At 38.7% G+C, this 16,555-nt stretch overlaps 1 protein-coding gene across 5 annotated transcripts in view; it reads left to right on the top strand.

Annotated features, from left to right (window-relative positions):
- GRIA3 (glutamate ionotropic receptor AMPA type subunit 3) overlaps nucleotides 1-16,555 on the top strand; it is a 443,444-nt gene that overhangs the window by 266,907 nt on the left and 159,982 nt on the right. For all 5 annotated transcript variants that reach the window (XM_066249169.1, XM_066249168.1, XM_066249166.1 and 2 more), the window contains one exon: nucleotides 11,688-11,741. In XM_066249169.1, the coding sequence (XP_066105266.1) occupies nucleotides 11,688-11,741 (54 nt within the window). The remainder of the gene's footprint in view (nucleotides 1-11,687; nucleotides 11,742-16,555) is intronic.

Here is a 16,555-nt window from a genome sequence, read left to right as displayed (position 1 = left end):
GCAAAAAAAGGGAGTAGGGACCTAGTAAATGCAAAAAAAAAAAAAAAAAAGGAAGAAAATTTTAGACAAGCATAAGATGATTTGCTTGTAAATGATGGTCAACTAAGAGATATAATGAGAGGGATAAGAGGGAACCAGAAAAAAGGACCAAAAAAAATAATAAAGAAGAAAAAAATAAAAATAATAAGTAAAAATCTGTTGTATTAGTGGAGCGAAGATTAAATACAATGGAGACCTTGGGTTGGGAGGACCCAAAATGCCACAAAAATAAACAATCAAGAAAAAAACAAAAACAAAAGCAAAAAAGAAAAATAAAGCCAAAAAAAGCCTTGAGTCCCAAATTAACTAATTTGTTCGTGATTGAGGATTAAATGGGAGGAAAGTAAAACGAGAAAAGAAAAAACGAATAGAAAGGAAAAAAGAAGAAAAAGAGAAAAATGAAGGAAGAAATAAAAAAGGAAGAGAAAAAAACAAAATAAAGCAAATCAAAAAAAAAACAAACAAAAGAGGAGAGAGTGAGAGTTAAGTGTTTTGGAGTATAACCTTAAAGGAGGGTGAGGATGAAGAAGAGAAATAAAATGTAACAGTTATGGGTAGTGTAGTTCAAGAAAAGGGAAGCATAAGATGGGCAGAGAATAGAAGGACCGAGGTGGAGGAAATAAAGGCAATAAGATAGAAGAAACAAACAACAAGAACAAAAAAATTAGTGGAACAAGTTGTAAAGTCTGTGGATTTTTCTTGATTTTGAGAGGTTAACTTCTTCCTTTTTCTTTTCTCTCCCTCTTCCTGGTCAGTGACTCTGTACCCCAGGCTCTGCCCCTGTGTCACTCTTAGGTAGGGATTTGCAGTTGATGGGATTCTATGGCAATGTCATATAATTGGCTTTAGTCTTGCTGGTAGTCAAGGCTTGTTGGCATTTGCAGGGTCCAACGATGAGAGAGTTTGCTTTCCTGGATTCTCTCTCCTAGTCCCCCCTTCCTGAATTAGCAACCTGGTGATCCAGCTATAAGGCTGCAACTGCTTCTGCCTGGGGAGTAAGAGGCTCAAAGAGCTGGGAAATCCCCACTCTATCCCCACTCAGTGCAAGGCTTTGGGAAAGGCTCTGGTAGTCAGGGCCTCCAGTGTAATCAGGCGGGGGTGGGAGTCAATTGTTGTCAAGATGACTGTTCAGTGCCTAGCATTCAGTTGGACCTCTCAACCCAGGCTTTCCACACTTTGTAGCCTGTTTTGGCTGGGAAGAAGAGGCACTAGTCTCTGCTTGCGACTAGTGTAGTATAGATCTTATTATCTGCCAAGTCCCTCTTGTTAGCGTTTATCCCTGAATATGGAGGCTCTATCAATCAGAAGTTGCCCCCGCCCCTTTAGCGAGAGGCACTAAAAAATATCACGCCTCTTGTCTTGGGTCGCTGAACTGAGAGAGATCTTATCAATTAGAACCGAGGGTGCACAGATTTCATGGGTTCAGCTAATTTCAGTGATTGGGTCGCAGCTGTGCTCCCGAAGGTATTTTAGGCTGCCTGCGCGCACCCCTCCCCCAATGCTTGATTGTTAGCTTGAATGGCTGGGTGAGGTGCCCCGCCCACGGAGAGAATCTCCCAAGTAGAAGACCACCCTGGTGCCTCTCCCGCTCGCCCTGCCGCTGGCGGCTGAATCCCACCAGGCGCAGGATAATGGGGCACCCTAGGTGTGCGGGCCAGTAGGGCGCTCTGGGCATGTGGAATGCCCAGGGCATGTGCGCGAATGGGGTGCTCAGGGCACCGGTGGCTGGCGACTCTCACTCGCAGTGCGCCGGCCGCTGGGAACGTTAGCGGTGCTCACTCTGCAACCGTACTGGGTGCTCGCCCGCGGCTGCTCGTGGCTCCCGAGTGTGGGCGGTGCTCGCTCTGCAACCGGACCGGGCACGCCAGTGGCTGCTCACGCTCCGGAGTGTGGGCGGTGCTCGCTCTGCAACCATACCGGGTGCGCGCCCGCGGCTGCTCTTGGCTCCCGAGTGTGGGCTGACTCACCACAGGTGCACTCCCTCGCGGCTTGAATGAACATCGCTGCGGTAGCTTCCTCCACACCCTCGTCTCTCAGATTCAAGTGATAACAGTCCTTTCGCTTTCAGTTTGTGTGGAACTCCGGAATTCTCCGAGGATAAATTTTTCTGTTTTTAGTTGATAAATTTGTTGTGATTTAGGGGAGATCTGTTGGACGCGCTGCTCACGGCTCCATTTCCGTGACGTCACTTCGATAGTTCTTAAATTTCACTGTGCATCTGGCCCTGGCCGGTTGACTCAGCGGTAGAGTGTTGGCCAGGTGTGCGGGGGACCTGGGTTCGATTCCCGGCCAGGGCACATAGAAGAGGGGCCCATTTGCTTCTCCACCACCCCTTCCTCTCTGTCTCTCTCTTCCCCTCCCGCAGCCGAGGCTCCATTGAAGCAAAGATGGCCCGGGCTCTGGGGATGGCTCCTTGGCCTCTGCCCCAGGCACTAGAGTGGCTCTGGTAGAGGCAGAGCGACGCCCCTGAGGGGCAGAGCATCGCCCCCTGGTGGGCAGAGTGTTGCCCCTGGTGGGCGTGCCGGGTGGAACCCGGTCGGGCTCATGCAGGAGTCTGTCTGACTGTCTCTCCCCGTTTCCAGCTTCAGAGGAATGCAAAAAAAAAAATTTCACTGTGCATCTGAATTATCTGAGGATTAAAATACAAGATTCCTTGCCCTAGTCCAACTTTCTGAAGTATACTTTCTGGAGAGGTCCCCCAGTGCCTGTATTTTCATAGCTTCTGCATATAATCCATACATCATTCAGTTTGAGAAACACTACTCTAATACATTCCTGTAGCCTGGACCTTCAAGGAATATGGATTATGTTCCTTAGTGTCCTGTCTACCCCAAAGCCTCTGTGGATACAAGTTCTTAAGGAAGTCTGGATTAGTTTATGCCTCCTTACTCCTAAAATAAAGCATGGATAAGACCAAGGCTTATTATTTCTGTCAGAGTAGAGGGCCCAAGACTACTGGGCAATAGTCTATAATGTAGAGAATTGAACCATCTTACTGACTTAGCCAAATTTCTACTCTCACCTCTCTCATTGTCTGCCTCCAATCCCCATTCTCTCCTGTGATAGAAACACAGTGAAGACTACACGTGATCATTAAAGTCATGGCCTGTGTTCCTTTGTCTTTGGGTGAAATCTTCTCCCACTCCCACCTCCTCAAACACGTCTTCTTCCCAGTGATGGTTTCTGTGTGCTTTGAATTCACAGTTTTGATCAATGCTGGGCACAAGAGAGGAGGGGCAGTGGAAGGTGCCAGTGTGGTTTACTTTGTTATTGGTTTACCCGTAGATTCTTGTACTTTTTTCACCCTCAATTCAAATGCCTGAACTCCAAGTGCAAACTTCAGCTCCTTTCCTGTACTTCAACCTAGTGCTATCCTAATCACTGGTCTCATTACTCCTCTGCACCAAGCTCTGATGCTTCTCCATATTCCTCACCCCATAGCAGCAGGAAACTACTTCTCTATATTTTGAGTGACAGACAAGAAATCAGAAAAAACCTTATGGAGAAGACTATGTACAAGCTTGGACTTGAAGGATAGATTTGATTTTCACAGGGAAGGAGGGAGGGAGAGGACACTCCAATAAGAATGAGAAAGGAAAACATCACTAATATAGCATAAGCATCAGACACTGAGTTAAGAACTATAGATACATTATTTCATTCATCCCTTACTGCAATTCAATGAAGTAGGTACTAATGATAAATTATCTGTTTCAGTATCCTCATCATAAAATGAGTCTAAGTTAATTATCCAAAGTCGCACAGCTATTAAAGGGAAAAGTAGAGACTCTAACCCAGACAGTGTAGTCTGCAGTCTTGACCACCCTATTTCACTACATGTCAATTATAGTAGTCACCCATCCACTAGGGATTTCAATCCACATTCCTTCTGAGTACAGTGATATGCTGGTAAATGGTTTTCAAGGTAAAGGGGGGGATGGCGCAGCCCTGGTTTATAGTGTTAGCTCTTTTCTGTACTACAAATTTTCCTACCATGGCTAATTTCAAGCTACCAGTGAATTAGTAACTGACTCATAATATCCCTGAACATTTAACATCAGCTTTCAGGAGCCCCCTAGTTTTGGCTTGGAGTCTGTAATTCTGTCTAGAATGCTTGAACTTTTATTACGTCAGTGCAATCACAAAGGTGAATGAACTATCAGAATGGGGAAGATAATGCCAAATTTAAACATCAAGAGTGAAAAACCAAACCAAACATTTGTGAATTAGGGGAATTCTGTGTTTTGCCTACCATGAACTAAGCCTCTATCATTTGCCATCCATTTTCAAATTGAGATACACTTACATGACATGGCTCCCAGAAATTTGCCAAGTAAGCAACTATCCTGAAAATCAAAGTCCCGAAAAACAGTGTATTCCTGAGAGACATTTACTTTTATTAGAAAATATAAAATTATTCACTGACACCCTTCAACAAACAGATTAGGATGTCAAATGGCAGAAGCACTGTACAAACAAACAAAAAATGCATTCACAGAGGATTCTAAGAAAAACTCTTATTCTCCCCATTCCCATGCCATGTTTCTTCTTCTGCTCTCCCAAGTTGGAGGGCTTCATCATTCTGGGTTGAACCTGGGTCTCTAATACTCTCTCCAACTATTCATAGTTCAATTTTGCACACAGCAATGGAGCTAATGAATAAATGGTAGGATTTAAATCCAGAATCATTTGATTTCAAGGTTCATGGCTCTTTCTAATATATCACCTTTAATAAATGTATATTTGTTCCAAGATTTAAAGGTTATTCATATCACATCTATGAAGAGTTTTAGACTCTTACAAGTTTAAACACTATAAATTGTAATTTTAGGTGTGATGCTAGAGTTGTTGATTGCAATAAATACCTAAAGATGGGAAGGTGTAATTCCCGGGTCATTGAAGGATATTCTGCATTATCCCACCTATCCACAACTGGTTGTGGCAGGAACCAACACATACTGAGTGACTACTCAGTTGTATGCCAATATTGCCATTCTCCTTTTTTTTTAATCCAAGTAATGAGTGCACTAGCACTCCCAAGCCTTCTATTCACCACCCATATCGTCCTTCCAGTAGGTCTTAGTCAGAAATCTACAAAGAAAAAAAAAGATACAATTTGATATTTAAAATAAAGTTGTCAATATTCAAACAAAAGTTGCTGTAAGTATGAACATAAAGTAGTTGACAGTAAATTTCATAAAAGAATGCATGAAGAACATTTATTTAAAATACATTGTTTAAAATAAATTATCACAAATCTGGGGAGATATCCAATACAAAATATAAAGAGACTACAAAAGTCTCTGCTATGTTATTGCAGGTTGAGTACTAGTTAAAATCACCCCTACCTCGCCTCCCTGGAAAAATGTCTAGAATATTTCCAGATATACATAGGGTACTGTGAAAGGTCTTCTAGATGAGGTACTCTAAAAACAGACACAGTGTTTAGAAATGCATAATTTATAGGAAGTTAGCTAGTGGAAAGGTCCAGGTGTTTTAAGTACTTATTATTGACCCCACGACCAAAACTTGAGCTGGTCAAAGCTACTGGGCTTCCTTGGTGGGGCAACACTTGTAATTTGCCTTAGAAAATGCTTTTATGTATTTCCAGGTTTGTCATTGTGCCAGTCCCAGGCGTTATTTGCTCCCTTACAAAACTCATGAACCTTTGAAAGTAGATGGAGATGCTCTTAAGATCTGAACCATAAGGCAAATTAACCTTGTTTGATCAGAACAGGAAGACATGATCTATATTCTCTTCCTTAAAGACATAACTGCTTTAAGGCAATATTTTCCACCACCCCTGGTGGTAGACCAGAGGATTTTCAGTGGCATCTGGATGAATATATTTCATTTTATATAGTTGTATTCATTTTCCCATATGTGGTTTCATGAATATTATTGCTTTGGATGTGGCTTAATTTAAGTAAAGAAGTATCTGTGAAGATAAATATTAAGTAAACAATAGTATTGTGGTATGTGGCTAGGACATAAATCATTAAGGAAGTTTGTGAATGGATTGCATTTGAGAAATGCTATTTTAGGGTTAATACAGAGGTGTTCCCATCAAGGTCAATGTGCATTGAAATGGTCCCTTATCATTAGGAACAAGAATAATCTATTATACTTCTAACTTACTTGTGGTCATTTATTACCTCTTATTTATATGTTCTCTTTGTCTCTCCTGCTGTTTAGCATTGAATCTTCCACATATTCCATTCAATCATAGTGAATGCAATATTAAAGTCTGGAAAGTGAAATTTCCCAAAGACATGTTCTTAGGTGAACTTCTTGTCCTCTAATCTTCACATCCTAGCATTTTATTTGATGCCTTATTTAATTGCCTTCTCCCTACATAAGCTTCCCCTGTAAACAGCATAAGCAATGATGAAATTTCTCAATTACACTCTTGTTTTCCTTCTCTGTGAATTGCTTCAGCCATTCTTTCTCTATCCCAACTACCCCCATCCCCACTCCCATTGGGTTGACTTTGGTACAGGTGATTGGCTCTTCTCTGCCTCACTAATCCAGCACACTTATTCAAGTTAGATGGCTGCAATATAAAGCACTGCAATTCAGTTATAGGAAAGCATATGTGTGCAAAATGAGATTATTAGAAAATAATTCTAATGGAATTGACTTCTGATACATGTTTACTAAGACCAAAGCAGATTTTCATTCAAAAAAATATTTCAGATTTTCATTCAAAAAAATGAACACCTTTTGTCATATCTCATGGGAGATTTCTTCCGGGAAGTATGACATATTCTAAGGCTGATTTCTGTAGCATACCACTATTTAACTCCTAACACAGCTGAAATTAGATAAATTGCCATAGGACAACAGTATCTTTTATTTACTGAGAAAATAGGAAAGGGATGGACTTAAAACGTCTTCTCTTTGAACACAAGAAATGTGGTCTAATAGTTTTTTATTAAGGAGAAAATACCTTTACAATAGGTAAATCTAGTGAATGAAAACCAGAAACCTCTCCCTTTTCTCTCCCTAGCACCCCAAACATTCGCAGGCCTCCAAATCAAAGAGAAACAGATAAGGTGATCAACAAGGCATGTTCTGTACTCAAAGCAAGATCAATCTCTATACATAGACACCTTTTTGGCACCGATATAAAAAATAAAAAATTCAAACCTGGAAATTCTTTGGTCTGCAAATAAGCTCATCTGCATACCAAGTGGATTGAAGGGGGGGAAAATACAGACACTTTTCCACACACATACACACACACATATATACATATATATATTATATATATTATATATTATATATATATATATTTTTTTTAATGTGAGCATAGAAAAACAGATGCTCCCAAAATGTCTGTGGCCTCTCTCACATAGTCTTGTGGAGCAATTTAACTTCAAATTTCTAAAATTATAAAAATGTCTAGATTAAGCATTAAATTGAAAAGAAAGAAGCCCTTACATAAAAAAACAAAGTTTCTGAGTTATTTTTAACTCTTTAGTGATACCCAGCCCCCAATATTACAGATAATTGGATAAGGGAGTAAATGAAGAGAAGCCTTCCCCAAATGGGTAGACTATGATTCACTGATTTATTTAAGAAATAATTTAATGCTCTCCTGTATGCACAACTCAATATATTACTATGTAAGATCTTTTTTCCCCCTGCAAATACAACTCTTGTTTAAGTTCCAAGGAATGAAGATCATGGCTTTTTTTTTTTCTTTCAGGCTCTATTTGTGAGGATAATTTTTTTTTTAAGTGAGAGGAGGGGACATAGAGAGACACACTCTTACACATTGAGACTTGGAACATTTTTATGGAAAACTTCCCTAAAATGTATGATACATATGCCTGGGTTTTTCCAGCAGAAATTAACTGAACTCAATAAGCCATGCCCTGTTGACTCAGGCATTCACAATAAACATTCCTGATTATACTGTGCAATAGTACAATATTTTCTGCTTTTTTATCCCTTTCTTCTTCTTTAAGTCAGTCTGTCACTTCCTCTGCTGAGAACATACCTCTTTCTAATATCACCTCCTCCCTCCATGAACAACCCTCCGATTTCCAGCTTTTCATTTACCATAAACTGAAAAACCAACATTGGTAAGAACTGTATGTTAACTGAGAGTTGACAAGGCACTAAAAGTGAGGATGAAGAAATAATTGTGGCCTTCAGGTCAGCAGATCTGTGACACCTAAATGTTTCTATCTTAAGATGACTTTCTCATCTCTTCCAGTTTAAGCTAAGTTTTGAAAGGGTGATGTTGTAAGAGAGCTACTTTCAAATAAGTGAGCTTGTTCTCAACAAACTGGGCATGGACTAGAATGATATTTTAATAGCTTCAAGTTTTTCTGAACTTAAAAATAAGTCTTAGTGAATGACCCCTCCCAGAGTTATTTAATATCACATAATCACACAATGTACATCCCAAACACTTTTCTGGATGTTATTCAGTTTGATCTTGACAACACTGATGAGACAGGAAGGGCCAAAATTGTCCCAGACTACAGATAAGAAAAAGGAGAATAAAGAAAGTTGAATGATTTACCCACAGTCATAGAGTAAGTATATAACAAGGTTGGGCTACTGGGTTCTTATTTGGGATTCCTCTCACAACACTAATGTTTTCCATGACTTTCTCTCACTTTCCAATGTTCAAACAGACACTAAGTCTTGCCACTGGTGAGAGACTTACTTCATTTCCTTTGGGCTTGCTTCTTTATTTCTCTCTAGGTTCTGCCAGATGTCTTTAGGAATCTTGCTCATTTTTCTGGCAGAACTCAAAACCCTCTGATTTTATTATGTTGAGGGTTGTCAGTGAATTAAAAATTCAACAAATGTATGGTCCCAACTTGCCATCAAAGTTAACAAATGTCACCAGTAAGGATGTTTCTCACAATCAGACACTAAAGAATACGTCCCAGCAGATACCTAACAGCTCGTTTTGTGTCACGGTAGCATGAAAAATCACCTCCTCAAGACATTCATTAACCTTTCATTTCCTCCATAAATAATCAGTCAGAAATGTAGCTCATATTTTAAATTAATCTAAAACAGTGCTTTCAATTGTGCATGTGTTCTCTCTCTCTCTCCTTGAAATGACTTAAGGTCTTCTAACGCCAACATGATAAACATGATATTTGAATATATGATTTCACTGCTAGGTCAGCTTAAATCTTATCTCTTCTGAGAAAAACTTTCACTATTTATCCCAGCAGGTCTCAGACACCTTTTCTTCATCTTCTCCTAGAACCTAGAGCAGTTATTGGTATTTGACATTTAGCCCATATTAAGAAATCATGTGATGTACTGTCAGGAATATGGGTTCCAGAGGCAGACAGACTCAGGTTTTAATTTTAGCTTTATAACTTCCTGGTCATATGGCCTTGGGCAAATCGCTTAAACTCTTTTTAGCTGAAATTCCTCATCTGTAAAATGAAACTAATGATACTTAATCTGTTCAACTGTTTTAGGAATTAAATACACATAAAGCACCTAGCACAGTGCCTGATATATATTAGGTACTCAATTAAGGACAGTTGTTTATTATTACAATGGCCTTTTGTATACACTTTTGGTTTGGTATGTGTACAATTTTATATTCTTCACAAGTTGTTTATAAACCCTTTGAAAGCTGTGTCCAGAATTGAACTCATCATGAAGCTTAAGCTTAATGAGTTCTTATTGCATGGGTTCTTTCCAAGGCCATATTGAAAATATTGTACAGCTAGTGCTCAACTTACGACCACTGTTGGTTCTGAAAGACCAGTCGTAACACGATTTGGTCGTAAGTTGGGTAGGCTCTATGTACAGTACTGTGAAATGATGTTATAAAAATCTTTAAGTCAAAGACAAAGACAATTTCCTCTTGGTAGACATCTTGGGAGGGGTTTGATGAAAAAATATTGAAGACACAAAACACAAATTGCTGTACCGAGTCTGGGATAAAAGTTGAAATGGTGCACATGGAGATGGTAGTGCTGCTGGAAGCTGGTCCACACTGTCGTATGCCCAGCTGGGCAACGCTTGCACTGCCAGACAGGGAGCAGTCGTGGCTAATGATTGTAGTCGTAAAGTCAAATGGTCATAAGTTGCATAGATCGTAAGTCGATCAATACCTGTATTTGTAATTTTGTATAATTTTTTTTAAAGAGGGCTCCTGAAGTGGATTAGCATCAGGCCTGTACAAAACCTGGTTCTGTCTCTGGTTGTGTCTTTAACCTCTATGTTACCTACCTCTTCATTTCTACTCCCTATATTCAGCATAGTATTTTGCACATAGTACTCAATAAAATGATTTTCTAAGTGAGGTTGGGGGGACAGACAGGATGGGAGAGAGATGAGAAGCATCATCTTGTTGTTGCAGCACTTTAGTTGTTCATTGATTGCTTTCTCATATGTGCCTTGACTGGGGGGGTCCAGCTGAACCAGTTACCGCTTGCCTAAGCCAGTAACCTTGGGCTCAAGCCAGCAACCTTTGAACTCAAGCCAATGACCATGAGGTTATGTCTATGATTCCATGCTCAAGCCAGTGACACTGCACTTAAGCGGGTGAGCCCAAAGTCAAGCCAGAGACCTCAGGGTTTGAAACTTGAGTCTTCAGTATCCCAGATCTATCGACTGTGCCATTGCCTCATCAGGCAATAAAATGACATTTTATAAAATCCTCAATTAAACAGAATTTTTGCTCTACTCAGCTATCTTGAAATAAGCTTATGTCAGGTATTTATTCAAAACTTCTAAATGCCAAACAATAATTTGGTTGGAAAATACTCAATTACATATCTTGGGAAAATAAAAATGCACATGGTATTTTGTAAGGATATTATTAATACAGTGTTACTCATGAAAATTACAATAGTGATGATGACCCTAAGGCAGGGTTTCTCAGCCTCAACCATACTGATGTTTTTCACTGGATCATTCTTTGTTGTGTGGAGCTGTCCTGTGCATTGCAGGACATTCAGAAGGATTTCTTGCCTCTACCCACTAGATGCCAGTCATCCCTCCCATACATGACAGCCAAAAATGTCTCTAGGCATTGCTAAATGATCTCTAGGGGAAAATACTCTTCCTTACTGCCCTAAGGCATCACATTCATCACCAGAAGATGTACAGATGGTCACAAGTTTTGGTATTAAAACAGGGAAAAAGAAGGCAAGCATTTTGGAAAAGTTTTGAATAAGCAGAAGCAACCTTGGTTAACCTGAAAATCCTATTAACCCCATTCTTTGACTGTTTTATTCCCCAAGCATTCAAGATAACAAAAAAAATGTACTGTAAATTCTATTTTCTAATTTGTATGCAGATTTCAGTTCATTTGCCATCTCAACAGCTAAGTACAGAAATCTAGTTCATGATAAGGGATCATCAGTTTCATTGCTTTTGCTATCTATTTTAAGTGACAATGATGCTCCTGGCCTGGAAATTTAAAGAGCTTCCCCACCTTTTTTTTTTTTTAACATTTTTAACTCTGATATTTGCAATTCTTCCTGTATTCTCTGCCTGAAAGTGAATCTGGTTCAATTAACTGTGATTTTACTGTATAGAGACCTAATATTTTGTTGATCATTTAAAAGTATTTTGTTCCAGCCATCCCATTTATTGTGAAATTGAAAATGTGCTTCTTGAATAAACAATATTTCTTATTCTTTCTACAGGTTGTGATCCTGGGTAAACATTCAAGAGGTTATCACTACATGCTTGCTAACCTGGTAAGAACAAGCAGAGTTTACGTTTCCCAGGGCAATATACTCTATTTAGTTTGTGTCATTTGTAATTGTCCAAAAAAAGAAATACATAAAGTACCTAATTTGTTCTCTAGATGTTTGGGGAAATGAGTCAGTAAATACCAAAACCTGAATGTAATAGCCTTGTTTTCAAATATGCTTTCTCTGTTTTAGGTGTGAAGCTTATATTCTCTCCTCATTTAAAAGTCAATAATTTGATGTGACTTTTCTGTGATTATTCTTAGACTCAAATTGGATTTGAAATATAAAGCATTTTACCCAGGTTTGAAATGAAAAACAAGGGACGGATACAGGAAGTGAATTATTTCCCCAATTAAATCCAATGTAAATGCACATCAGTACAGGATTTGTCTTTTCCAAGGTAGACCACTACCAAATCTTTTCCAACAAGGTGCCATAAATAGGTTTAAACATGGGCCCTAAGTGTATAGTCACCTTTCTACTTACGATAAAGAACAACTTGGATGTTTGCCTTCAAACGCCCCATGCCTTTAAAATTTGTGACATTCTTGAAGCTACTATTTCATTTGGGTTAGTTTATAGCTCTGTTCTCTAAGAGGACACTTGGTTTAGGAATGAACAAAATGGCTTCTAAATCAGTAATATCTGTTTGGCAGAGGTTCTGAATAATAATACCATCTCTGCAGGACAAAAAAGGGATATTAAATTATCACTATGATACTAGGAATCTATTAAATTATTACATAACATATGTTCTAACCCCAATTTTGTTTCATTAGCATAATAGAGTCATAATCATTAAAACCAAAAGAGTGGCAACAAAGGTGAAAGATTATTGTAATTATGTTCTTAAATCAAAGAAAAATCTTTTTTTGTTTGTTTTAATAATGAATATTTTTAAATGAAAAATAAAACATTACTTAAATCTTTTTTCTTAGGAAGTGTATACACTCAAGCACTTTATTAGATGAAGATTAGAGGTACTGCTTTGAAATATAGTGTGCACCTTCTCTAATAAATTGCTCATAGTGAACCATTTCAGTTCATTTTGGTGATAAATAAATTGCCTCAGTAGGAAAATCTTGATTCTTAATTTACATCTGAATACATTCAGTTTTTTTAGGCAACCAACAAGTAAAGGATGTTTGTTGACTAAGTGGAGATTAAACCAGGGCCTGGCAGGAAATAGGGAGGTCACAGCAAGGCACCGGAAGCAGTAGGCGATGGATTATTACCATTTCTTCCTCACTATTAAGTATTTTTCCTTTCTTTTTCCTTTCTTCCTTCATCCCTCCCTCTACCTTTTACTTCTCCTCTGCTTTCTAAGTCCTAGGGTTAACATATCACTGACAGTAAATGATATGACTTTAGGTAGTACACACACACTTTTTTATTATAATGGTATTGTATTTATTTAATATGTATTAGAAAATATAAAACTAGCACATCAAAATCCAAATTTTATGGATATTGTTTACTTTATACAGGGCTTAAGTAAAGATTTAATAACAAGTGAAATCATTTTCAATGTGTTAAACATGTCACATAAATACTGGCATGGGGATAAACACATAAAATCTGGAGTTTTCTTGTATACTGTACATGCTTGTGGTGATACTTGGACCACTGAGATTTGGGAAAGCATTGAACTGGGGGTCAGAAAGTTTGAGTTATTATACTGAGTTTGCTACTAGCTAGCTGTGGTACCTTGAGTAAGCCACTTTACCTCTGTAGAACTCAGGTTCCTTACTGTAGAACTCAGATGGGAGTGGGGAGTTACTGATGTATTGGTTGGGTCCTTTAGAAAGAGATGCTAAGATATAATTAAAAGTACAGGACATTTATTGAGAGTAATACCTGTGAAAAATAAAAGAAAGAGGGATACAAGTAGACAGGGAGAGCTTTATACTACAATACAGGTCTGGCATCAACAAAGGAGGAGAAAAGGAAGGATATTTGTTAAGAAGAGCCTCAAACTAGCAAAGCTCTGAGAGAGTCTTGACCAGCAAAGCTGCGAGCTCCACAGTAAACTCTGAATCTAGAAAAACTTCATTCTGCCCCCAAATGGCAAGCTATTGTTCCCTGACTAGGCTCAGCCATTGGCTGGCAGCTGCTCAGAAAGCACACACCTCCCACTGAAAAGCTGAGGCAGAGTCTGAAGGTACCTGATGCTGGAAACTGTCATCTAACTCAACTCCTAAAGGCAAGTTCTGTCTTAATGGGAGATCTGAGCCATGAACTTCAATGGCTGCCTCAGTTGGTCTAAGATGACAAGATGATCTACAAAGACATTTGCCATTCTAGAATTCTAACTAGGCTTCTCTAATTCTACTGATACATCCTTCAGGTAAGCTCTGGTGTCGATTTTGAGACCCAGATGTGACAGAAATGTAAGCCTGTGGAGTGATAGTACTGCAAGAGAGAATCACTAGGACAAGGTTGGGAAAAAGAATGGTAAACCAAATGCCTAACACAGACTCAGAATTATGAAACCTCAGGAGGATGGCTATAACAAGAACAAGCAAATTCTGTTCCTTGGGAAATAATGTAATGTACAGTCTGGGTAATAAATGCATGTCAGTCTGGGTAATAAAAACATGAACTCATGCTTTGAGTTGCCACCCCTTCTCTTCCTCTAGTGACCTTCTGTTCATTTGAATACAGCCTTGTAAATCCTGTACTGCATATCACATTGCATATGGGCAATAGGGATTTTGCTAATCCCTGATGAAACAGTTTATCCCTTCCATAGTTTCCAAATTTTTTAAGCAAATTCAAAATACACCAAACCTCTCTACCAAAGACACAGATACACAGACACACACAACAAACCAAAACTATTTAGAAGCAATTTAGATAGTCAAATAAGAAGAAGTGGAGCTAAGAAGATGTTTCTTTTCAAGATGAACCATCTGGCCTTTCAAGATGAGCCAAGTGGATGAAAACTATGGATATATATACAGGGGAATGAATTCAAATCTTGTAACAACAGCACAGAACCATTGCCTTTTTCCACAAATGCAAAGTCAAAAACATCTAACTCAACTCCTAAGTTTTCTGGTATCACCTGCACCAGAGCCCCAAGCATCCCCTTTGCCACTGAGCTCCATACATCTGGCAAAGACTTTCATATGCCTTTACATGGACTTTCCCTGGTAGCAAGCCTAAAGTGAGAAGACTTGAATAGCCCATGAATGCTTCAACAAAGGGATTCACATGTCGGGGTGTACATTTCACATTGGACAACAAGCTGCAGAAAGTTTTAAATTGTTGAAATCCCTGGAAGAAACAAAAGATTCCATCAGCAACATGGGCCAGAGATGTTAATCTGCTTAGTCCAGAAGTGGACAACTCTATAGAGTAAGTAAGTCTCTTACAAATTCTGTTTCAGTTGGTGATGTCATTTCTTCTTATGGGTGGTTCCATCATTAATTTTATTTTATTTTCCAGGACTTTTTCTAAGGTAGTAATGTTTCTCTACTCAAACACTAGAGATAACCAACATTTGTACAATTTGTCAGTCAAGCAACCTCTTTCTTTTTGGTAAGGTCTTAGATCAGGATCTTTTACACTGCATTGCGATGCATGTTATTGTGATTTAATTATTTCATATATGTCAATAATGGAATGCAGAACTCTATACCAACCCTAGGGATAATGAAAAAGGCACTAGACTACAATCTAAAAGATAGGTTTAAATCCCAGGGATTCATTTAACTAGCCTTGTGACAAACCAAAACTCTCTGAAGCTGTTTCTTCATCTTTTCAATAGAAAATTAGATCAGATCTCTAGTTCCCAAAATGTGCTGTTTGTACATGAGACAGTTTTTAGGTAGTACATAGCAAAACTTGTTAAACTGATTTATTTTGAATTTAGATTAACTGTGTATTAGAAAAAGATAACTATCCCATCAATTCTGTGATTTTACAGATATCATTCCTAAGAATAAGGCTAAAGTAGGTATCTAGGTTTAAAAACTTGGTCAATGTAAAAAAAATGTATTAGTTAATAATTGTTCAGATGATCAACCTATGAGGGGCTGTAAAAGTGGTATATTAATGACTAAAATTTTGAAAACACTTCCAAGGTAACTTCCAGCTCTATATTTCCTCCTCATGAAGAGTCAGTTTGGACCAGGGAAGGCCAGAGTGGCAGTGTAGGCATAGCAGTTGGGTGGACATGAAGGTCATAAAAGATGGAGTAAAACCCTTTTATCCTTGAGGGTATAAAGTTATAAGACAGGCTGACCCAGTGGTGGTATAGTGGAGAGAGTGTTGACCTGGGATGCTGAAGACCCAGGTTCAAAACCCTGAGGTAGCCGCCTTGAGCATAGGCTTACAAGCTTGAGTATGGTGTTACCAGCTTGAGCATGGGATCATGGGATCATAGACATGACTCCATAATCACTGGCGAGAGCCCAAAAGTTGCTGGGTTGAAACCCAAGGTAACTGGCTTGAGCAAGGGGGTCACTGGCTTGGCTGGAGCCCCCCAGTCAAGGCATGTATGAGAAGCAATCAATGAACAACTAAAAGTCCGCAAGTACAACTTGATGCTTCTCATGTCTGTCTCTCTGTGTCTGTCTCTGTCTCTGCATCTCTCTCTCTCTCTCTCTCTCTCTCTCAAAAATAAATAAATAAATAAAATCATAAGACAGAGATTTTTCAACATTTTCATATCATGGTACACATCAACTAATTACTAAATTCTGCAGCACATCAAAAAATATATATTTTTGGCTTATCTGACCAAAAACAGGTATAATTTTAATTCAATCACACTGAATGGCTATTGTGTTAGCTGCTGTCATAGTTTTATT

The sequence above is a fragment of the Saccopteryx bilineata genome, chromosome X (genome assembly GCF_036850765.1).
Source record: "Saccopteryx bilineata isolate mSacBil1 chromosome X, mSacBil1_pri_phased_curated, whole genome shotgun sequence".
NCBI classification, from domain to species: Eukaryota; Metazoa; Chordata; class Mammalia; order Chiroptera; family Emballonuridae; genus Saccopteryx; species Saccopteryx bilineata.
The sequence above is the reverse complement of the archived record's forward strand: the minus strand, read 5'-3'. Positions and strand labels throughout refer to the sequence as shown.